Source organism: Typopeltis vanoorti, chromosome 21 (assembly GCF_054136105.1).
Source record: "Typopeltis vanoorti isolate ZY-2024b chromosome 21, IOZ_Tvanoo_1.0, whole genome shotgun sequence".
Classification (NCBI taxonomy): domain Eukaryota; kingdom Metazoa; phylum Arthropoda; class Arachnida; order Uropygi; family Thelyphonidae; genus Typopeltis; species Typopeltis vanoorti.
The window spans coordinates 14,553,841-14,578,832 of record NC_143569.1 but is presented as its reverse complement, the minus strand read 5'-3'; the positions used below and the strand labels follow the sequence as shown (position 1 = coordinate 14,578,832).

The 24,992-nt window shown below is 35.4% G+C and overlaps 1 protein-coding gene across 2 annotated transcripts in view; it reads left to right on the top strand.

Annotated features, from left to right (window-relative positions):
* LOC150094638 (tRNA-splicing endonuclease subunit Sen2-like) overlaps positions 1-24,596 on the top strand; it is a 114,056-nt gene extending 89,460 nt beyond the window's left edge. The window contains exons 7-8 of one of the 2 annotated variants that reach the window (XM_090411325.1): positions 2,733-2,822; positions 24,241-24,596. In XM_090411325.1, coding sequence (XP_090267451.1) covers positions 2,733-2,822; positions 24,241-24,297 — 147 coding nt within the window. In that variant the 3' untranslated portion in view covers positions 24,298-24,596. Of the gene's footprint in view, positions 1-2,732; positions 2,824-24,240 lie in introns of those variants that run through there. The other variant, XR_016550146.1, reaches the window with a different exon arrangement.
* Positions 24,597-24,992: the final 396 nt, after the last annotated feature.

Genomic DNA, 24,992 nt, shown 5'->3' with positions numbered 1-24,992 from the left:
ATGCTGTCTTTATCATCTTTGATTCCATTTACAGTACTCTTTCCTCCACTTCTAGGCTTTTTCAATAGCCTCCAGAATATTTTGCCACCTTCCTGATATTTATCTTCTGTGTTCTTACCAAAGTGTTCCCATGACTTTCATTTTGCTAGTTTTATTTTCTTGCTAACATTTTCTCTCTATTATTTTAGAGCACATGCTGACTTGCCAGGTACTTTTGATATGCATTCTTCTTTTCTTTGACTGCCTCAACTTACTGAGTCTACCATTGAGTTCTGATTTTTCTATCCTTGCAGACAACCTCAGCACATGACTGGCTGATCCATGTTTTCTTCAGGGTTTCACACTGATATTTTTGGTTTGGTTCTTGTTTTCAAAGTCTATCATTTTTTTCTTGAATAATATTTGTGCATTTGAGTCCACAGTCCACCTCAACTGCTGTTCAACTTTTATTATTTTTCTTTTCAAAGTGATATTCAAATTTATCCTGCTCAAAAATAAATGGTGGTCACTTCTGCTTCAGATTCTCTGTATACTGTTGTGTCCTGACCAACATGATGACATCATTATTGATAACATAGCCAGTGATTTGAGTCATTTCTTCTTTTTTTTTAATTTTTTTTTTATTATTATTAGCTCTGTTTCTCTTTTCTTCAAATTGTCCCAAAACTTTTTGTGTGTGATAATCATTTCCTACTCTACTATTTAGATCTCCAACGAAGACTAACTTTTCCTTTTTCAGTGTGTGTGTGTGTGCGTGCGCGCTAGCTTTTCTAATTCCTTAGTAGAATTATGTGTGGGTGGGGGCAAAGGACACAAATAGGTCTCATTGTCCAATTCCCCATCATTTTATTTGATATTGCTTACCGTTTAAGATTATCCTCGTATTTAGTGTGGATTATTATAGCTATTCCTTTTTCCTGATCATTATTGCCTGAATATAGCATCTTTTATTTGTTATTTAGAAGAATCTCACCTGTTTGTCTTCTTTCTTTTTGTAAGGCCTCTTATGTTGATCTAGTGCTGCTTTAATCTTCTACTAGTTTAATTTCTTTTCTGTTGATACTTCTTATGCTAGTGGTACCAATCTTGAATTCTGCTGTTGTTGTATTGGTGTTTTTTTCCAGTAGTCAATCTTCACTGTTCTCCTTGGTTCCCTGATGAAAAACATCAGGTGTCTTGTTTAATTGGACAATGCCTTACCCAGCAAGAAATTCCACCTTGTACAATCATTTTATTTTGGTTTAAGCCATTAAGAATACAATTTGGTTGGCTAAATCCAAAATTTCTATTCATGTCTATTCATCATCTAGGTGAATACATCCTAATGGGTTGTACTGCAAGAAGGTGAAGATTGGATATTAGGTCAGAAGCCCCATCAGTTCCTAAAAAGCTATGCAGAGGTTCCCTCTCAGTAATCTAGCTTTGACCTTTTAGCAACCCCTTTATAATATCACTATTTTAATATGATCTGAAGTATCATTCACATGTTGAAATTGGTTTGAATACAGTTTTGCTTGTTTGTTCCTAAATTCGGTGATGGCTTATTCTGCTGAATAAGTCATCATCAAATTTACCTATGGAACTTTATATGGAAGTTTCTGCAATTTGGTATAGGGAATGATTTTTTTTTTATATAATGTTTTCTGTATTGACAGTTACCTGTATATATGCATGTATGTGTGAGATGCCTGAAAAAGTAACAATTCCTATTTTAACAACATATCCTGTTGTTAAAATAGGAACTTACGGATTGTAAAAAACTTTCGACCAAAATTCCGTAGGTGAACTTTGGTTTTGTTTTAGTTTTGAAAGCTAATTATTTTCTTGTGTAAAGTAGTGTCTTAGCATCTTCAGAACTGCAACAATGACTTTGTTCTGTTAGAAAAATTAATAAATAGATCAAGTCAGGTATGTAATTATGCTGGAAATATAAAATGATCCTCCTTATCTCTCTCATAGACATATTATCAATTTCCTGATGTGTACCTCCAAGGTGTGTACAGGCTACTATGACAGTGCTATATGATTAAGTTTACATTATTGTTAATCTCCTCAAATTAGTCTCTTAATTGTTAGCACTCCAATACTATCATGTTTTAAGTTTTGATCTTCTAGAAGACTTCTGCTAAATCAATTCATATAGATTTTCGTCTCCTTCTGGGCCTTTTTCCTGTCATCTTAGCATCAAATATCTGTTTTGCTAACCTTTCTTCTTCCATTCTGTTCATGTTGACCATACTGCTGTTGATTAGCTCTGCTTATGCATTCTTGAATGCTGAGTTCCTGTCTAATATCCTCATTATGTTCTTAAGAGAAAACTGGCAACAAGGAAGTAGGCAGAACTCCTTCAGTACTACTAATAAGTTTTCAATAAGAGGTGGGCAACCAGTCTCCATCCTTCAAAGCTGTCATCTTGTAGCCCTAAACCCTAATATTTTTATCTGCAAGTTCTAGGAAAAAGTTCCTCTAGTAGGTGATTTAAAATGAAACCTATAATTGACTTGTTTTGTGTTGCCTGGTACTATGCAAGCAAATGAATTTAGACACCTACAAAGCCATTAATAAGGACTATCTCTGCCTTTTTTTCTATCACTGTAATGAATTATTTATTTTAGTTTTATTAGTGAACAGTCTTAATTCAAGAGCATCTACTGTGTTAGTCATATGTATATTTCTAATTTTTAATAAGAAAAGAAACTACCTAGTGTAATTTTCTTGTTCTTCTCTTTCAGGAAGTTTTGTTATGTTATGTACTTCATCCTGATAAACTGTCTGAACATGATTTTTCTAATCCCTGCTGTCTTTCTAGATTTAAAATGCAAGTAAGTAAAAAAGAGAGATAACCTTAATAGGTATATTTTAGTATATCTTAATGATGAAACAAACTTTAAAAGTACCTGTGGCATAACTATAAACAACAACAAATTACACGATAACCACAGTAATTAAGTATAGTTATTTCGTACTGGAAATATCAGTATATTCTCAGTGTGTAGAAACAAGCAAACCAAAGAACAGGAATACAGGGTGCATACAACAGCCAGTTTACCAATTAAAAATGGTTGCTGCAAGATAGAAATTAATATATTAATAAATAATATTAAAACTATTTTTGATGTTTACATAAAATGAGAATCTCCCAAACTTTGGGGAGAGTGAGACGATTGTTCCAATTCAGGTGAGGCCAATCTTAAAAGTCTTCTCAACTTTCTTTGAAAAGGCAGTTCATATTTAAAATTTTACAGAGAAGCTTCGTCCCACAGGATACTGTGGGACGAAGCTTCTCCAGATTTTAAATATGAACAGCATAATATTGACATTAAACCTACCTTTACTGGCAGATAAATTCATCAAAAGTCTGCTGATCACACCTCTCAAAAAATTGATGTTATCAAGTCTTTAATTAATAGTGCACATAATATAATATATGCCCCTCTCCCTCATGCTTACAACAAGAACTTCTCACTATCAAAATTTTAATGGAATTAAATGGTTGCAACCCTCATCAAATCCAGCACATACTTGACTCGTATGTTCCAACATCTAAGGATTCTTTAACAGACTGCAGAGTTCCAATCCCTTATATTTCTAGTATCTCTGAACCTATTTGGTAGAATCTGAAGAAGTATCACCTTATTCCCACATATTTTCCTATCTACGAAAGACAAACTGTCACCTCTATCATTAGCTGGTTTACCAGAATCCTTGTGAATGTAATTTGACATATGCTGGGCTGTGGCTGTACTATGGAAGAAAGAATTAATGAACATCAATATTACTTTGAATACGCGAAATCTCAAAAGGCACAGTATCCTGTGGGATGAAGCTCGTTTCTCTATAGAAGCAGTTTTAAATATGAACTGCCTTTTCAAAGAAAGTTGCAAAGCCTTTTTACGTTGGCCTAACCTGAATCGGAACAATCATCTCCCCACCCCAAAAAAAAAGTTTGTGAGGTTCTCATTTTATGTAAACATCAATAAATAGTTTTAATATTATTAATTTCCAGCTTGCAGCAGCTGTTTTTAATTGGTAAACCAATTATTGTATGTACCTTGTATTTCTGTTCTTTGAGTTACTTGTTTCTATACATTGATGATGCACTGTTATTCTCAGTATGAAATATTTACACTTTCATTAAAGTTAATTACTGTGGTTATCATGTAATTTGTTGTTTAATGATGAAAGTTGTCTAAGATCACATATATAAAATTCACCTTGCAAAGTAGCAAACTTTTAGGGACCAAATAAACAGTCTGTTATAGTGAATTTTTGAGGTCAGCCTACTCTGCCTAAAGTAGACTGACAAAGGAAGGCAGCAGCTGATTAGGGCTTGTAATTTGATGTTTATTCTGCACATTGGATATTCATCTTAAATATTTTCTACCACTTACATAATACTTATCAGTACTTGAAGTAGAAAAATCAGAGGATGAGTCTCAATAGATTGCAGGTGGCTGCTTTTCTAAGCACGACATCCAGACTGGTACTTAGGTTTTCAGATGATATGGTGCGGCATAGGAAGCAGCCACATAATCTCAATAACTGTCTTGTTGCTTCCGTTCTAGTGGCCTCATCACCAAAGCGATTGCACCATAACAGAGATGTTCAGTCATAATCCCCACATCAAGAGCCTAAAGGCATTCAGCTCGAAATGTATGCAAAGCATGACATGGCTATGCACTAACCAACCTTTGACTTCCCTTAATAGAAGCAGCTAAAGAGCAATTATGGAGTCTGGCACCTCACTAACACCAGGTCAGGGCCAACCACAGAGTTGGCCAGTGGAACTCGCACCTCTCCAGTATCTCTTTAATTTGCCAAACACATGATTTACAAGCTCATCTTAACCTAACTTAAATACTAGCTTAAATCTATCTTATTTCTAGTTGCTATATCCCCATCTACTTTTATTTGAGATTGTTATTTTCATATTATGAATATTATTTTCACATTAATTCATTCGTGGCAGGTTGCTGTGATGGGGCACAGGGTGTTAGGGTTGAATGGAATACACCACCTCATTAAAAATCTAACAATGCTTACTAGATAGCCAATTTCCCTACGATAGCTCAGCACCTAGGTGTGTGGGTGAGGTGACATGTTTCCAAGAGTAGCACTCAGCATTCTCTCTCTCTCTCTCTCTACAGGATACTCAAAGAGGCATGCCAAACCTGGCCTTCTGCACAGGATTTTCTTAGGTGCTATTTTATGCACCTTATTTATAAAGCTCCCTCTGATAAATTACTGTCTATAGAGAGCGTCATATAAATTGGCTAGCTTATATGACCAGCAGAACCAGGGCTCTACTCACTACCTCTAAAGATCATCCGTAGCAATGAGAGTTATGTTCTGTCCTATATCACTGACCTTGATTGATATTCTCTCACTTAAATGTTCAAACCACTGGCCAGGAAGCACATTGGCAGCAACACCTCTGAATGGACCATTAAATTACTTTGTTTTAATTAGACAGTCGGATTCCCCTGGTCTGTGTCAGTTCTGAGTTGGCTGTAAGTTGTCAGGCCAGATGAGGCATCCGACAGCATGCAGCTGAGGCATTCCATGAGAAGGCCCTGACACTGGTCCAGGCTCAAGTTCACAGATCTGTCTCACTGACTTCCCTTACCTACATTACTCTATCGACTAGAGGTTGTTCACCTTGGAGACCTGCTGCAGATATGGGTACGGTCTGGCACAAAAATCCCCCCCCCCCCCCCCCCCTGGATTTTCAAGGGCCGACAGGAGCAACAGATTCTGCGATTGTGTGAGATTTCATCTTTTTGATAACTATTTCAATGACAGCGTAACTTGCTTCTGCTTTTTCTGATATTGTCACAATTTTTTTTTTTTTTTTTTTTTTTTTTTTTTTTTTTTTTTTTTTGCCTGGCAAGTCTTTTGAAGTATTTCACTGGTTTCTCGTGCAAATGTCTCTTCATTTTGCTAGGAATGATTGATTGATTTTCTAGTTTTTTGCCCTCACGGGCAAAAAAACTAGCAAATCAATCAATCGTTCACACGTGAGGATGTGGTGGATTATCTTCACTGGAAATAAAGCTGAATGACAAATAATCTCCATTGTTCTGGCAGACAATGGTTTTAGATGTATTAACATCACTTACTACTTCACTGTCATCTAATTTTTGTTTCTTAATTAGAAACTTGTGCATGTTGAATGGATCTTTGTCAAAAAAAAAAAAAATCAATAAATAAAATAATGAATTGACTCTTACCAGTTAAAAGAAAATATGGGTCTCGTAACGTTTTAAAAGTGCAGCACTCATAGTTTTCATTAAAATTCAACACTGTTAAAACACAACTAAACAGATCTTATAGAATTGAAACCAATTAAGCTGTGTCGGCGAGAAAAATGAATGCTCAAAGACTTCAGTTGTTCAATGATTAAACCTGTCTCGTCTTTATACAGTGGCGACACTACATTGCAAGCACAGCATATGCTATAATTGTCACACAACTGGAGGAACCTATAAACACATATAACGATGCATACCTATAATAGCAGGTATAAGAAATATATATTATATCAATATAATCATATATTTTATTCACTCTAACAATTCCGTTCAATGCAACATAAACATTGACTCCTTATATACTTTGTAGTAAAATGCACAGAAAACTTCTTTTATATCAATTTTTATTCCTTTATATCAAAAGCTGGCAGCACACCTGTGAACCTTTTGCGACACACTGATTGAAAATCACTGCTCTAATCTTTTGACAAAATGCTTGTCATTAGAGCCTCAAGCCTCTGCACCACCCAAACTTCCCTTTCATCTGAACACTCCTTTATTTTCCAGACCTTCCTGTCCAAAGCTACAATGCCAAAAAGATTGACAAATTGGTTGTTCTTCCCATCTCCTTACATCCCTCTCAACATACAGACTACAGTAATGCTATTATTATTCCCTTTATCCAGGTCCTCTCAGAAAAAATAGCCAGAGCTCTAAAGAAATATAATCTCTGCATTGCTTTCAAACCTCATTTGAGGATTGTTTCCCTTATCTGTTCTTTCTCCTAAGGATCCACTCCCTCTCACTATTTGTTCCAGGTTTTTAAAAGGTTCTTTGTTCTTTCAACTGATCATATTATGGTTAATATGATCTGTCATACTGGGAGATTCAAAATTTGCCTTAGAGAACACAAGAAATACATCTGCTGCCACAACTATGATCCGTCAGGTCTAGCTGACCATGCTTTTGATTACTTTGCACAGAATCAAATGGGGGAAAAAAAGAAAAAAAACTAGTTTTTCACAGTAACAAATATAAGCTTGACTTTTTTTAGAATCAGCAGCAGATTTGAAAAAGCTACCTAATGTTTAAATATGATTGTGGGAAACTTTAATTTCTTGGCCCCTTCTGTCTCTCACAGGACTTCAGGCTTTTAGCCTTTCCTCCACTTATTGGTTTGTGTGTGTATGTATGGGCTTTTACAATTCAAAATGAAGATTGGAACCTTGACAGTGTCGCTGTGACAGAAGAAATATAGGATCCATTAAATGTGTGTTTGTTTCTCTGTGCTGTATTCATTCCATTAAACCTACAGTCATTCCATGAAGAAGAATGACTGTAGCTGATCAAAGACTTAGAAACTAGAGATACGAGAAATTAGTTCAAAGAGCAAGTGATCTCTGTTGAAAGCTTTATTCAAAATGAAGATTTTTATTTATTCGAGTGGGGTTCCCCCGTTCCTTGACTGCCCCTTAGGACTGGTTGAGCCCTCCTAATGAGGGATTAAGTATGCAGCATTTTTGACTGTAGCCTGTGTATTCACGAGGCCGGTTTGCCTGCTTGCAGGATGAAAAAACCCCAGATAAACTAGGGGGGAAAACACTGCTGTCCACGCCCTAGACTGACTAACTTGGCTATGGCTGAGGAAGATCTTTCAGCTCCTCTTCACGTCGTTGACAGGAATCGAACCTAGGACGCTCCTTCCCCAGACATTTGCGAGAAAATGAAGATACTGGAAAGGAACTTGACATTGTTAATATTATAGAACGTGTGAACACAGCTATTCTGAGGTATGTGGTTACTTAAACATATGTTCATTGGAGATTTTGTGGAAGACAAAAAATAAGTGAATTGCTGCAGTCAGTGAGTATCTTTGAAAATATCGGAGTCCTTAGAAATAACAGTTGTTGTTAAGAAGCTAGCAGCAAAGTGAACATAATCATATATACTGTATCTCCGTAAGTTCATTTTTTAAAGATACTGTTAAAAAGAATAAAAACTACAATACGGCCAGTATTGCTGTCTTCAAGGCATATTTAAGAAATAAGTTTGCTCAGGTTTTGCTACCACTGAGAAAACCCTTGGAAACTATTAGAAGGAATATATCTTGCACTGTACAAAGAATGAAGAAGTAGCATGGAGCAAGAGGAAAATACATGAATAATGTTTGGAAGAAACTGCTTAAAATATATGTTAATACATTCACAGGAGATTTGACGAAGCATTATGTGAGATTGGTAACAAGATAGAGTTCGAATTGACAGGATGCAGAGCAGTTGGTGGAAGAAGCTCTCAAATGAAGATCTTATACAGTTAGAAGCACAGAAAGTTTCAGAATAAGAAGAGAGAAAAGAAGATGTCTCCCCTACCACACACCAAAAAAAAGTTTACAGTGAAAAATATTGGCACAGGCATTTGCCTTTGTTAATAAGATGCTAGCTGTAGTTGTTAGCTACTGAGAAATTTATATAAGGCAAAGAAAAGCAAACTGTGTATACTAAGAAGGATGGGATGTAATGTACAAATTTTTAAAGAAGTCCTTTCTTGTTGCCCCCCCCCCTAAAAAAAAAAAAAGGTGAGCCTAGACCCTTCTATTATGCATCTAGTGAGCCATCCTCAGAATGCTTTATTGCAGTGCCTGAATTTGAAGAATTAGTTGATGACCTAGCCACCTCCACTTTCTCTGATGAATTGTCCAATTAACAAAGCATCAGCCTTGAAGAATTAGTTTTGCTCTATGTTTTTAAGTATGATGTTCTTTTTATACACCAGTGAATATCAACTGAGCATTTTGTACTTCACCAATCCCTAGTATGTACATTGAGACAAATGACAAATTCTCTATTATGTTATGAAAATAAAATCCCTGCTAGACCATCCCATATGGATGTATAACACCCATCAGACTTCTATACAATCCTTTGGCTTGTGTATAAAAGCTGTCTCATGCTCTAGATGTTGGGAATAGTCAATATGGCTTTCGTACGTGCCACCATGCAGCTTTTCTTTTTTGCAGACTACATACATTTTTTGCCACTCCTGTTGTCTATAAGCAGCTGTTTCAAGCTTATAAAATTGAAAACTCTGATTTTCTGCCTGTTTTGCATTGAAGATTCAAAATCAAAGGCTGTAGTGGGATCTTTTGCTGTTTTTCCAGACAGCACAATATCTGCTCAGATCCTGCTATAATGTAACAACTTTGAAGCAAGCTCTAGCTGCATTGTATAGAGCTTGCTTTAAAACACATACAACTGGATTACTACCCAAGGAGCATAATATATATATATATATATATATATATATATATATATACATACCAGAACTCTCTCTCTCGGATCCAACATGTGCTTTCTTAGTTATGGAAGCCACATTGAATGTATGCTTCTGTTGGATTCCAAGCTGCACTGAAATTAAGGAAAATGAGGCTGCAGATACTGCAGCTCATTCTCAAGCTTACACTGATTGCATACAGATCATAAGACAGGAACTTATTCCAGTGGCAGTCATCATGGAATAGAGAGGCCAATAATAAGCTCACTAAAATTAAATTGTAACAATTCAGTCTATGCAGGGTCCATAAAGAGGAAGTTGTTCTTAAATTCGCTTCCTATAAGTTATAGCCATCTCACATACTCCTTTCAACTGAGGGGTGATGACATGCCTGTATGCGAGTTCTTTGGTAGTAGACTAATGATCAGTCATATTTTAATTGATTGCCCATATTTCGCCAAGTGCAGTCACTATTTTAGTTGTATACATAATCTCTCTGAGTCATTATATATGCTCAGGCAGATTTTATCAGACTAACCAAGGTTTTTTTTATACATTTTTACAGAAAATCAATATTTTTCACTATATATAGATTGTTTGCATTATTTTATTTGCACAAGGTTGTTTTTACCTGTGTTTTACAATTGGTTTTGCACTATTTTATGTATACTTTTTTCATGCTTATCTTTTTTTATCTATACCTGTTTATTTATATTTGTCTGCTGCTTTGACCCTTATAGTTGGCCATATTAGTCCTTGCAGCATAAAACTGTAAACAAACGTCAGAGTAAACTCGTATTCATAATCAAGTAACTGGTCATAAGAGAAGTTCTGTCTTCAGTGAAAAAGGATGCAAAGTTTTTTTGGATGTGGCATTATTATTCCAGGAAAGGTTTGATGTAAGTCAGTCCAAGAAACGAGGGAGAGCATTATCAAAAGTAAGTGGAGAAGATTTTGAGGTCTTTTTATATAGAATATAGAAAATGAGGAGTACTGTGGTTTGGAAGCAGTGACTGGGTTGTTTTGAAGCAAAGGTGACTGGGTTGTTTTCATTCCAATCAAGGTGGAGCAGAAATCAGCATTCAGGGCTCTTATTACAGATAAGAATGGAGAGTGCGCTGTCATCAGCAAAACTATGAAGAGGATTTGCAGTCAATGAGAGCAGGTCATTTATAAAATATCAGGAAGAGGTTGGGTGAAATGACAGAGCCTTGAGGGTTACCTGCATTAACTGGAAAATCTGAATGGAGAACACCCTCCATCATTACCTGTACCGATTGATTTGCGAGAAAACTGGCAACCCAGTTACAAAGGAAGGATGGCAGTCCATATGATGGTAATTTGTTGAGAATCCTTTAATGCCAGATCCTATCAAATGCATTTCAAGAGATCTAAGTGCAATGGCACAACTTTCTCCAAACCTTTTCATGGGCTAGGAGATCTTTGAATCTAGATTGGCAGGCACTAATTAGCTGACAGTTCTCCAGGTGTCAAAGAAGTTGACTGTCGATAACTTGATGGCAGACATTTATCACATTTTTTTCTTTTCTTTTTTAGTAATTAGCTATACTGGCCTTAATTCCATGCTGTAGAGTGGATGCCAACTGAGTATAATGTAGTGTACAGATGATAAAGAACAGGTGTTAGTTCAAGAGCAGATCCTTTGAGCACAACAGGTGGCCAACTGCCTTTTGGTTTTCCAAGATTTTTCTGATATCTTTCTGAAAGACAGTCACAGAAGGCATGCACGACAATGCTTTAAATAAAGGAGGAGATGATTTGCCTTCATCATCTGTGGAGGAGTTTGAAAAGAGGAATCAAGCCAGACATCAACCATTGGAGTGAGAAAGAGGAGAAGCACAATGGTTACACCCAACATTGGGGATCAGAAGGCACAATTGCCAGTGGCACAGGTGGCATGTTTTCTATCCTGTCAAAGACTTTGAGGTAAGATTTATGCAAGCATATTTAAATAAGAAAAATTTGGAGAAGAACAAGCTGGGTTCAAAAAAAATAGAGGCTGCCAAAATCAAATTTTCACTTTATGAGAAATTGCGTGCATATAAACAAGGATCTGTATTTAAGTTTTGTAGATCTGGAAAAAGCATATTACAATTACAAGATGTCAAGAAAAAAGTTGTTCAGAATGCTACAGTTATATGGGGTAAATGGAATATTTCTATATTTAAATTGTAAATTAGCAATTAGAATAGAAGAAGGAGGTGCAGGAATGTAGTATGATGTAAGACCCAAGATGCAAACCATCTATATGGATTACATCATAAAAGAAAGTGACATTAAACCTGTACACCCCTTGAGGGTACATGGCAGGAATTTGATGATGACTCAGATATGTGAAACTTAGCTCTTTGCTTAAGCATATCATATTATAGTACTGAGCGAATCTGCAACTGTGTAGGATTCTGTAATTAAATTGTATAAGAGCTGCAATAAATTTTTATGAAAAATCGGCAATAAAAAGACCAAAACACAGAAAATAGGCTAGAGCATAGAAAACTTCAACCACTTTTTCAGCGGAGAACAAGAACCTATAAAACAAAATATTTTGGCTATTTAGCACAATTTTTATTGAAGATGACAAATTAAATATGGAAATAGATAATAGAATAAGTACAGCTGGTATGGTGGTGAGCACTTTGAATAAATCTGTAGAGAGAAATTAGTTAAAACAAACTAAACTAGCGTGTGTAAAATTTTGTATAAAATTTTGAAGTTTTCTATGCTCCTGCCTATTTTGTAAGTTTTGGTCTTTTTATTGCCGATTTTTCATAAAAATTTGAAAACAATTATAAAGTATAATAGTATAAAGTGCAGAGTTCAAACCAACTTATGAATCTGAGAGTTGGGTTAGAAATTGACTAAAGACTGGAGATCACAGATATGGGAGTTCTAAGAAAATTAGGGGAGTGACAAGTTATATGGCATTAATATCAGAATCTTAGGAAGGAACTTGATATTGTTAAATACCAGCACATTAAGGTAAGTGTGAGCAGTTAAAGTGTTCACTCCAACAGAATGGGAAAGGAAAGGTTTGCAAACCGAGATGTCAAGAAAAAGATCCAGAGAGAAGACTGAGATCTACATGGATTGATCTAGTTAGTTCTCTGAAAGTTAGAAATATAAGATCTGATAATAATGGAGTGTTACAAGCAATAGAATAATTTGGAGGAAAATTGATGACAGGACATTAGTAATGATGAAATGAACAACCCTTGAGGCTGCATATCAGGAAATTGATGATTATGAATTAATATTTAACAGGACTTAATTTAGAAAACATAACAAACTTTTTAAATGATACATGTATATAACTGATTTATAAAATAATGTTTCAGTAAAGGGCAAAGTGCATTGAGGCATGTAATGAGTCACGTGTTTGTAGTCAGTGTAAATTGGAGGAATATGATGCTCCAAAAGAAGGTAGAGGAAGATCATCATCATCATCAAATTCCTGCCATGTACCCTCAAGGGGGTGTACAGGATATGATAGTACTACATGAAAAAAATTACATCATTATTAATTTCCTATCTACAATTTTCCTCCAAATCAGTCTGTTACTTGTCAACACTCCAACATTATCTATTCTTATATTTCTATCGTCTAAAGCACTTTGTACCGTATCAATCCACCTATATCTTGGTCTTCCTCTGGGTCGTTTTGTTGCCAACCTGGCAGAGAACACTTGTTTTGCTAATCTTTCTTCGCCCATTCTGTTTAAGTGACCATTCCACCTGAGATTAGCTCTGCTAACGCATTCCTGGATGCTGACAATGTCAAGTTCTTTCCTAATATCCTCGTTTTTAATATGATACTGCCATTGATGCCATCTGTTCACGCCTATGATCTTTCTCAGGGCTCTCATATCTGTGGTCTCTAGTCTTTGGTCAAGTGTTTTACTTCTGACCCAGCTCTCAGATCCATAAGTTAAAACTGGTTTGAACACTGTCTTGTATACAGCTAATGTAGTGTTCCGACTAATTTCTCTCTTATTCCATATGAATTTATTCAATTTACTTCCCACCATACCAGCTTTGCTGATTCTGTTGTCTATTTCTATATTTAATTTACCATCTTCAGTAAAAATCGTGCCTAAATAGCTGAAATGTTTTACTTGTTCCACAGGTTTTCCATTCACAACACAGTTGACATTTTCAATGATTCTGCCTATTTTCATTGTCTTTGTCTTTTTATTGCTGACCTTCATACCATATCTATTACAACAGCTATTCAATTTAGTCAGAGAATCTTGCAGACTTGTAGCAGATTTATTTAGAAGTATAACATCATCTGCATAAAGCAAAGAGCTGACATTAACATCTCCAATTTTGATATCATGTTTAATACCACTTTCCTTCATAATGTGATCCATATAGATAATGTACATCCTTGTCTCACACCAGATTTAACATTAAACCATCTTCCTGTACTTCCTTCAATTCTAACTGCTGACTTACAACTCAAATAAAGACTAAGTATTGCTTGATATAATGCCCCATTGACACCATATAACTGCAGCGTATTGAATAGCTTCTCTCTTGGCACCTTGTCATATGCCTTTTCCAGATCTTTGTTATATTCCCATGCTTTCTCGACTATTTGTCGTAAAGTCAAGATCTGATCATGACAGCCTCTATTTGGCCTGAATCCAGCTTGTTCTTCACCAAGCTTTTCTTCCACAATTCTTCTCAACCGTTTCTCAAGTATACTTGCATAGATCTTGCCAGGAACACTCAGTAGGGAAATACCTCTGTAATTCTCATATGCACTTTTATTTCCCTTTTTATATATGGGTACTATGAGAGCTCTAGTCCAATCGTCGGGAATTCGTCCCTCTGTCCAGGCATTCTGAACTATGCAAAGCAGCCACTGCAAGGCTTTTATACCGCCATACTTCAGCATTTCAGGTCGAATATCTACTCCTGCTGCCTTTCCACATTTCAAGCCTTTGATGGCTTTTTCTACTTCAAGTATGGATATGTATTCCTGACTGCATGCCTGGTCAGTGTTTTTTACCACTGTGCTGTCATCACTGCATGTTTCATTTAGCAGTTTTTCAAAGTAATTACTCCATAATTCAAGGATATCTTTTTCTCCCGTTTTCACGTCACCTTTACCATCTATAATTCCTTTTATAGCACTCTTTCCTCCATTCCTAAGCTTCTTCAACAACCTCCAGAATATTTTGCCACCTTCTTGATATTTATTTTCTATATTCTTGCCAAAGTCCTCCCATGACTTTTGTTTAGCTAGTTTTACACAGTGTTTAGCATTATTGCATTTGTCTCTATATTCTCTAAGAGCACAATCTGACTTATTTGACAGGAACTTTTGGTATGCTTTCTTCTTTTCCTTCACTGCCTCTTTAACTTCCTGTGTCCACCAGGGAGTTCTGATTTTTTTTATCCTTACAGACAACCTCACCACATGCCTCTCTGGCAGAATCATCAATGTTTTCTTCAGAGTTTGCCACTGAATCTCCAAGGTTTGATTCCTGTTCTCAAACTCTTTCATTTTTTCTTCAATAATCTTTGTGTATTTTAGTCAACAGCTCACATCTGAGAGCTGCTCAACTTTTATTCGCTTTAAAACTTTCTTACATGTTATTCTTTTCAATATGAAATTCAATTTTATCCTGCTCAAGACTAAATAGTGATCACTTCCAATTTCAAATCCTCTGTTTTTGTTAAATCAGGTGTCAATAAGGGTGCACATTATCTACATGGTTCACATTATGAAGGAAAGTGGTATTAAATCTGATATCAAAATTGGCAATGTTGATCCTACCTCTACTTTATGAAGATGATGTTATACTTCTGAATAAATTGAATAACTTTTGCAATACGTTTGGTACAAAAATCAGCAATAATAAACTCTGTAAGCACACAAAGTATGCACCTGAAGTATCTTTAGGACTCGTGGTAAAGGTGGACCAAGCTCTCATCACTCCTTGTCTTAGTATCTCCCATAATGCAAAACACATCTCCTTGCAGACATGTATAATGCTATGCGGGTTACACTTGGATAATAGGAAGGGTTACACTAGGCTTACACTTGGATAAAGGATTAAACTAAATTTATTATAGTCTAACTAAGTGGGAAAAAAACTTCCAACATCTTTCTCTAAATCCAGAGTAATTTAATAATAAGGTTAACCTTTTGGCAACTCGTATAGGTAAAGATGACTTGTCCATTGCTTCCACCTTGGTATCGCCACCTCTGGGTCTGGCTCCCACTGACAAGGCCTCAATAAAGGTCGAAACCGGTCTGGGTAGTGGCCCTTATGCTGCAAGTAAAAGAAAAAAATGTATACAGCAGAATGATTTTAAGGAATGCCGATGGTAGGGAGGTAAATGAATCAGTTGATATAGTGGAATTACTGAGCGAGCACTTTGCAAGTGTATATCATCCAGGTGGTGATATTGCAGGAATGAAGGAACCAATAGCTTATACGGGAATTGAGGTGAGCGAAATGGAGGTGAATAGTATATTACAAAACCTTAATGCGAATACATCTGTGGGATTGGATGGCATACCAGCTCGGGTCTTACGTGAAGCGGCTAAAGAATTGTCAGTGCCTTTGACCATTTTGTTTAATTTGAGTCTCGGGTCTGGGTTAGTCCCGAGGGGGTGGAAAGAGGGGAAAATAGTTCCACTGTATAAAGGAGGTTCCAAGACTGCTCTTGCAAATTACCAACCGATCAGCATATCAGGAGTCGTTGTCAAAGTTTTGGAGAAAGTAGTCAAGAGAAAAATACAGGAATGCATAGATGAAAATGGGATACTGTATGGGGGGGGGGGGGCAGCATGGTTTTGTGAAGGGTAGATCATGCCTCACTAACTTGCCTGTGTTTTATAACACAGTGACGGCTGAACTGGATAAAGGTAATGGGTATACAGTGATACTGTTGGACCTTGCTAAAGCCTTTCACATGATACCACATGGAATTCTAATCAGTAAACTGCAGCATATGGGTATGGACATAGGGTTGGTGAGATGGATAGGAGGGTGGTTGATGGAGAGATACCAGAGAGTAGTTTATTCAGGGGTAGAGTCCAAAAGATGACCTGTGACTAGTGGTGTGCCACAAGGTTCTGTTCTTGGACCACTACTATTTAATTTGTTCATTAACAATATAGGAAATGATCTGAGAGGATCTGTTCATTTGTTTGCTGATGATGCGAAGTTGGGTAGAGCAATAGTGAATGCACATGATGTCAAAATTTTGCAGGATGATTTGGATAGATTGGAGGACTGGGCTAAAGAGAATGGATGTCAATTTAATGTGGTTATGCATTTTGGGGTAAAAAGATTAGCAGCAGTATACCACACTGGTGGAACCGTACTCCAGGAGATTGACGAGGCCAGGGATTTGGGAATGTTGGTGGATAGGGAGTTGAAGTTTAGGGGGAACATTGCAAAAGTGGCTAAATCAGCTCATCAAATCACTTGGTTACTGAAGAATACTGAGACAATCAAGTTATTGTTCCTCTGTATTGAGCCTTGATAAGACCCCATCTTGACTACTGTGCCCAGATCTGAGTGCCAGGGTTTCTTCTTGATGGGGAGGAGGTGGAGAGGATCCAGAGGCGAGTGACAAAGATGATAGCAGGTCTGTGGAATGAACCTTATGAGAATAGGTTGAAGATTTGTGGGTTGCTGAAATTGGTTGATATGATTGAGACATTCAAAATTACTGAAGGGTTTCTATAAGATTAATTCAGAGGATATTTTCGAGAACAGGATTGGTGGTGGGAGAACTAGGGGCCATCCAAGGAAACTTGGGAAAGAGTGTGGTTAGCAAGGGTTTTAGAACTAGGGTTTTTATTTGGAGAGTGGTGAATGAGTGGAATAAGTTGTTAGAGTCTATTTTGGGTGCCATGACTGTGAATGAGTTCAAGGGAAAGTATGATAGATACTGTGTGGATGTTGAATAGTTGTTTAGGGCCTCCCTCGATGAGTCAAAGGACTCCTTGGAGTTGCCCGTAATAATAATAATAATGGTCACGTAAACAGAATGGGAAAAGAAAGATTAGCAAAACAAGTGTTCTTTATCAGATTGGCAGGAAACAGACCCAGAGGAAGACCAAGTTGTAGATGGATTGATAAAGTAAAAAAGCACCTTAATAGACAGAAATATAAGAACTGGTAATATTGCATTCCTGACAGGTATCAGATTAATTTGGATGAAAATTGTTGATTGGAAGTTAGTAATGGCATAATTTCTTCATGGAGTACTATCATAATTATCCTGTACACTCACCGAAGGTACATATCAGGAATTTGATGATGATGGCCAAATTTCATCTACCCCAGCTGCTTTTCCACATTTCAGGTTTTGATGACTTTTTCTATTTCAAGTATGGATATGCATTCCTGTTGGAAGTTTTCTACTGTCATTTAGTCTTGTAGTCCTTCAAAGTAATTACTCCAGACATCTAGAATATCTGTCTCCTTTTACAGTACTGTTTCCTTCATTTCTAAACTTTTCAATATCTTCCAGAATATTTTCCCATGACTTGTTTAGCTAGTTTTACACAGTGCTTTGCTTTCTTACATTTTACTTTGTATTTTCCAATAGCAGTTATTGCCAAGAACTTTTGATATGTTTTCTCTTCTTTTCCTTGACTGCCTTTTTAACTTCTTGATTCCACCACCACAGAGTTCTGATATTTCTGTCCTTACAGATCTCAGCACATGCCTCTCTGGCTAAACCAATCAATGTTTTCTTCAGAATTTGTCATTGAATCTCCAAGGTTGCTTTCAAAATTTCTAATTTAGTCAATTTTGGATATCCTATAAAAAGAAATTATATGAAAAATCATACTTGTCACTTATTTTATTTAGTCATGTCTCCCTTCTTATTCCAACCTTAATACACTCTAATGAGTTACTTATAGTCTGTGCTGTGTGTGTGAACTGCAGAGGCATAATTGTTTGGTGTCTACTCTCTAGACAGTAGTCACACGAACTCGTGCAGACATCTTGGGGATTTTTGTAGGCACACAGATTTAAGCAAATTAATTTAGTGCTTGCAGTTTCACAGGTTATAGTTAGATGAAAAAAGGGCACCGTTGATATAGGAAATATTACATTAGCAGTTTTAGTATGTTAAATCTTTAAAATGTCACTGCCAGAATTAAAGCAGCAAACTGCAGCTTTGTTTAAATTTGATTTGAGTGGCTGAACAATTGTGACTTAATTTGTTTATAAAATTGCATGTATATACAGTATTTAGATAATTTAAGAAAGATGTGTGCCACATATATTGAGTCTGAGACTGGAAACTTGTGCAGAAAATGTTTTTCAAGTGCAAATGGGCCAGAAAAAATTACAGAGAATATTGTCCACATTTATACTTGATATTGTCTGTCATAAAGAAGATTATCCTTGTATTTTAGTGTTCAATAGTATAGCTAATTCTTTTCCCTTATTATTACTTCCTGAATATAACATCTTGTATTTGTTATTAAAAGATTCTCACCTGTTTTTGTCTGTTTTGTTTTGGTAACATATATTATGTTGGTCTCATCTTTCTCGAATTCTCCTGTTAATTTCACTTCTTTTGTTGATTACCCTATCTTGAATTGGATTTTGCTAAGGTGGAGTTTGTTTTAGTAGTTGACTGAAATTTTTCCTTATGAAAACAGCTCGGGCCTTGTTTAACTGGCGACATCCCAGCTGGCATGGAATTCCATTATGTTGTACCATCATTTTATTTGGTTTAAGCCAGTAACAATACAATTTTGTCAGCTAAATCCCATACTGGCAACTGGCAGCCCATTCTAATTCATCCATTTAGATACCTACTAATGGAAGTGCATCATGAGAAGGTGAGCAGTTGGACATTAGGTAAGAAGTCCGCCTGTTCTGTAAATTCCTTAAAAGGTTATGTGGAAGTCTCCTTCCAGTTATTTAGCTTGGATCCTTAAGTGACTTATTTTTATCCTGCTGAAGATTCAGTGCTTATTACTATATATTTTAAATCCTATATCCTGAACTAATCTGATGATATCGTTATCAATAATAACACATTTCTTTTGTATTTTTACAAAATGTTTTTCAATGTTATTTACTCTGTGTGAATATTTATGCATCTACATGTTGTTGTTGGTAGCAATTATGTATAAGTAAACCAGTCTTTAACAGAAATCTAGGGGGGGGGGTGCTTATCTGTTGGCATACTTTTTCTCCAAAACATTTAAACTGGATTCATTTCTGGCTGTGTTTTTCATCAACAAGAACTTTTCCATTTTTTAAAATTTCAGCTGCCCTCTTTATAGGGGCCCAAGAATTCTACTTATTTTGTCCAATTTCCTTTTTTTTTGAAATTTGCCTACATCTTTGTGTTAGTGTGTTGAGTTCTATAGCTATTCTTTCCTTTCTCCACTCACGATATTTTATTACCTTCATGTCACTATATGGTTGGAAATCACCCGACTTACAACATGCTTCTCATACTGAAGTATAATATAATATTCTACAGCAGAATAAACCAGTGATAGGTCATATACCTTAATTATATCCATTCTAGCTCCCTAAGTATAACCATTTAACTTGGAATGAAAGCAACTCAGCTTCAGTTTTGAAAAGATAAGGTTTGGTCAGGTATACTCTCAGAAAAGCTAGATTTTCATCTCATAGTAATTGCATGTTTGTTGCTTAAATAATTTTATTAATTGGTTTGGCTTTAATCACCATTGCTTAAGGTAGTCTTAAAAATTTACTTTGAACCACAAGCACAAAGTCAGCTGCATAAGCAGATTTCCTTAATATTGTATTGGACATGTACATCAAATCTACAAATGCTGCCACTAATTTTCATTTATCATTATTCCCTTCCTCGGTATAATTTAATCAAAGCTTTTTTCACCAGTTTAGAACAGCCTCTCCAGCTTGATAGATAAGGTATATTCAATCACAATGGTTATATATTTTTCATGATGAATATCATCATGCTTTTCAAGGAATATAGGCCTAGAGTGACCTGTTCCAGCCTTAGAAGTCATCATTAAATTTCTTTAGATGTCGTCCTGGTTTTCTTTTTCCTAATGGTTTGTAATTTAAGGCTTGTTTTGGTAATCTTTCTGTTTTCATTCTTTCAATGTGTTCCATCCACTTATTTTTTAATTTTTTATATTACTGATTCCTGGTTTAATTCTTCCATAATTTCTTCATGACTATCCATAACAGATAAACTGGTTTATAGTTTGGCTTTCCAGGTTTCTATATGGTGAATCACTTCTGCCTTTTTTTAATAGTTCCAGAGATCTTACCATGCCAAGTATAATGTATTTATAAGGCTTCATCCACCAAACCAAAGTGAAATGAAATATGTAGGATACTTATTCTTTTGAATGGGTTGCCAGAACTCTCAAGATGTTTCACAAAACATGCTGATTACTGCCCAGTATTTAATCAAGTCCCTTATTCATATAAACTCACTTTGGCCAAATCTGAGAAGCAACTAGTGATGGAATTTTTAGGAATCATTCCAGTTACTTCATCAAAACATATTTAAATAATATATTGACCAACAGTTTTAACAATCTTACCATCTTATTACAGATATTTTGCTTCAAAGGCAAAGCATGCATATCTCTATGTACTCTTCATGCAACTTCTTGATTGTGGAATGTTTTCTTACATAAGTTGAGATGAAAAACTGAAGATATGTTATTTTTCTCTGATATGCAAAATCATTAGTCAAAATTTGGTATCTTGAAAAAATATATAGTACACACTCTGTTTAATATCTGTTAAGTGACTCATTCAATGTTTTACTGGCAAGTACCTACACTTGTTGCTAGTAAGCAGCATCAATCTCATTTGTTTGAACTTAAAAAAAAAAAATGGTAATGGAGGGATGACACTACGTATTCATTAGTCACATTATTATAGTATCCCCCCCCCCCCTCTTTCATAGTAATAAATTTAAAAATTAGTGATTTTCTGTTATTAACTTCAGAACATGATGTACAGTGATTTTGTATGACTGGGAAGAAAAAAGTGAATTTTTCCACACACACATATATATATATATATATATCTTCTTCTACCTTTTGGTTCTGTCCACTGCTGGATGAAGGTCTACCCCCATGATTTTCCAGACCATTCAGTTTTTCTGCCTCTCTCACTTTTGCAATTTGTTTCAATTCATCCCTCCACCTTCTTCTTGGTCTTCACTATGTTGTTTTTCTAGTCCATTTCCCATCACTACATCTGGTAATATGGCCAGCCCATCTCCACTTAGCCTGTTTAATGTATTTTACAATATCCATGACACCTGTTTGAGATCTTATACAGGTATTTGTCTTCCTATCTCTTAATGTTATTTTTAGCATACTTTTCTCCATGCGATGTTTTCAGCTTTTTGTTTAGGGCTTCTGTTAAAGTCCATGTTTCTCCTCCATATGTTAGGACAGGAAGTATGCACTGGTCGAAAGCTTTCCTTTTTAGACTTGTAGGAATGTCACTTCTGAATATGTCTCTCATTTTCCCATAAGCCATCCATCCAAGGTGAATTCTTCATTCAATCTCTTTTCTTTGGCACTCCTCAAAGGATAACAATTGGCCCAAATATACATATGAAGTAACTTGTTCTATTTCATGGTTTTCAACTTTGACAGTTCTATGGTTTATGTATTTAATCATTATTTTTGTTTTTTCTCTATTTATTTTTAATCCAATTTCTTGGAGGCTTCGTTTAGCTGATTTAGCTTTTATTCCAGATCTTCAAGATTATCTGCTATCCGGACAATATCATCTGCAAATTTCAGATGATGCAGCCTTTCTCCATTTATGTTTATTCCTTTTGTTTCCCAATCAAGGCCTCTAAAGATTTCCTCTAGTGCAGCTGTAAATAATTTAGGAGATATGGTGTTCCCTTGCTGGATGCCTTTTTGTATTGAGAACTTTCATTGTTTTTATATAATTTAATTACAGAATGTATTTTATAGGAGATATGGTGTTCCCTTGCTGGATGCCTTTTTGTATTGAGAACTTTCATTGTTTTTATATAATTTAATTACAGAATGTATTTTATGTTTTAGTGTTTCGGTATATGTTTCTCAGTTCCATGGGTTTCAAGTACTTTTAGTGTTACAGATGTTTTAACTGAATCAAATGCTCTTTCGTAGTCTATATAGGCCAGACATAAGGGTTTATTGTATTCAGTTGGTTTTTTTAATGAGCTGTCTTAATGTGTGAATATGGTTTCCAGCTTGTTTTCCTTCTAGTTTAGATTTTATTCTATTATTTATAATTTTTGTGGGGAGTAGGCTTATAGGTCTGTAGTTTTTAATTTCTTCCTTATTGCCCTTTTTAAAAATTAATATTAGAAGTGAATTGTTCCAATTTTTTGGAATTTTTCTCTGTTTTAAGCATTTATTAAAGAGTTTAGTCAGCTTTTTGATGACAGGGCTTCCTCCCAGTTTTAAGAAGTCTACCATAATTCCATCTTCTCTTGGGGCCTTTTCATTCTTCATATCCCACAGTGCCATTTCCACTTCACCTTGTAAGATCTCAGGGGCATCGTGTTATCCATAGATGATTCTTGAATGTCTTTCTTCATAGAGATCAGTATAAAATTCCTGAATTCTTTTGATTATTGCATCTCTATTTTTTCTAAGTTCACAATTTTTTCCTCTAACAGCAGCTATTATGCTGTGTGTGTGTGTATATATATTTTATATATATATGTAGAAAGGTTTTTAAAGATACCAAGTTATTTTAAACATAAACCTGGTTTTTTACTCCATTTCCCAAGTAAGCAAACAGACAAGTCAGTCAAGTTTGCGCCTGCAAGTCCAAGGCAGCTTGTGGTAAAGGTAGAATAAGCTTTGATTACTATTATTAATATTTACCCTTAATGCAAAGCACACCTCCTGGAGGAGATGTATTAAAGGCAAGGGGCCACTACCCAGACCGGTTTTTGGCCTTTGAGGTCTCATCAGTGGGAGCCAGGCTCTTATAAATATTTTACCAACACAAGTTACCATAAGGTGCTTTGACCTTATTAAATAAAAATCTCAGGATGAGAGATAGATGTAGAAAGTTTTTTACCTTGGGTTACTTGGGAAATGGAGTAAAAAACCAGGTTTATATTTAAAATAACTTGGTATATTTAACATACATTATACCCAAGGTAAAAAACTTTCTACATCTATCTCTCATCCTGAGAATTTTATTTAATAAGGTCCAAGCACCTTATAGTAACTTGTGTTGGTAAAATATTTATAAGCTCTGTGTTACTTAAAACTTAGTATTTCTTAGCCTGGCTCCCACTGATGAGACCTCAATAATGGTCGAAACCGGTCTGGGTAGTGGCCCCTTGCCTTTAATACATAGCATCATACATCTCCTCCAGGAGATGTGCTTTGCATTAAGGGTAAATATTAAGAATAGTGATTAGAGCTTATTCTATCTTTACTACGAGTTGCCTTGGACTTGCAACACTTGCAGGCACAAACTTGACTGACTTGTCTGTTTGCTTACTTGGGAAATGGAGTAAAAAACCAGGTTTATATTTAAAATAACTTGGTATATATATATATATATATATATATATATATATATACACACACACACACAAGTATATAAACTTGTAGAATTATGGCTTTGTAATCATATTTACTTGATATTGTAAATGGATTTTGGCATGTGTTATCTTGAGATGATTATTATTATTTTATAAATAGGAAATACTTATGAGAAGGTGGGTTGCATCTGAAGGTAGAGAAGATTGTTATTCATGAACAAAACCATAAGGTTAAAGTATAAAATGAATTTTTAAGTTATTTTCTCAAAATTTTTGTTCAGCTCATATGGTTAGTTGTAATAACATCTTAGCATCCTGGAATGTTTTTGATATAAATGCACTGTGAATTCATAACAATCATTTAATAATAATTGTTAGCAAATTATCACCAATTTAACTATCTCAGTGTGGGAAGAATATGGATATAATATTGTATACTGCATATGTTTTCATTAAGCTTCTTTTGTATCACTTGGCGTGTCAATAAGATGTAGAAATAAATCCGATCCCTTGTCATTTGTGTTTTTCAATGGATGGAACACTTATTTCCATGCTGTAAGAAGGATAGCAACATACTATAACAGTTTGTTACCTACCACAATAATACAAACAAATATACAATACTCAGAACTTAATCTAGGGTGCTTTAAATTTAAATAGGTTAAAGCCCCAAAGTTAAGAGAGAGAGAAAAGCTATATAATTTATTATGCATAAATGTTTTCTTGCAATTTCTCTATTTATACGTGTGTAGAGGCTTAAGTGCTGTGAGGACATCACGTTGGAGGCTTAATAGATTTTTTACAACACTCACAAAGAATTAAAATAGAATTTAATACTTCCTATATTTCGTCCTAGTCACTAGGACATCTATGGGGATTACAAAAACAATTAATGTAACATATACACAAATA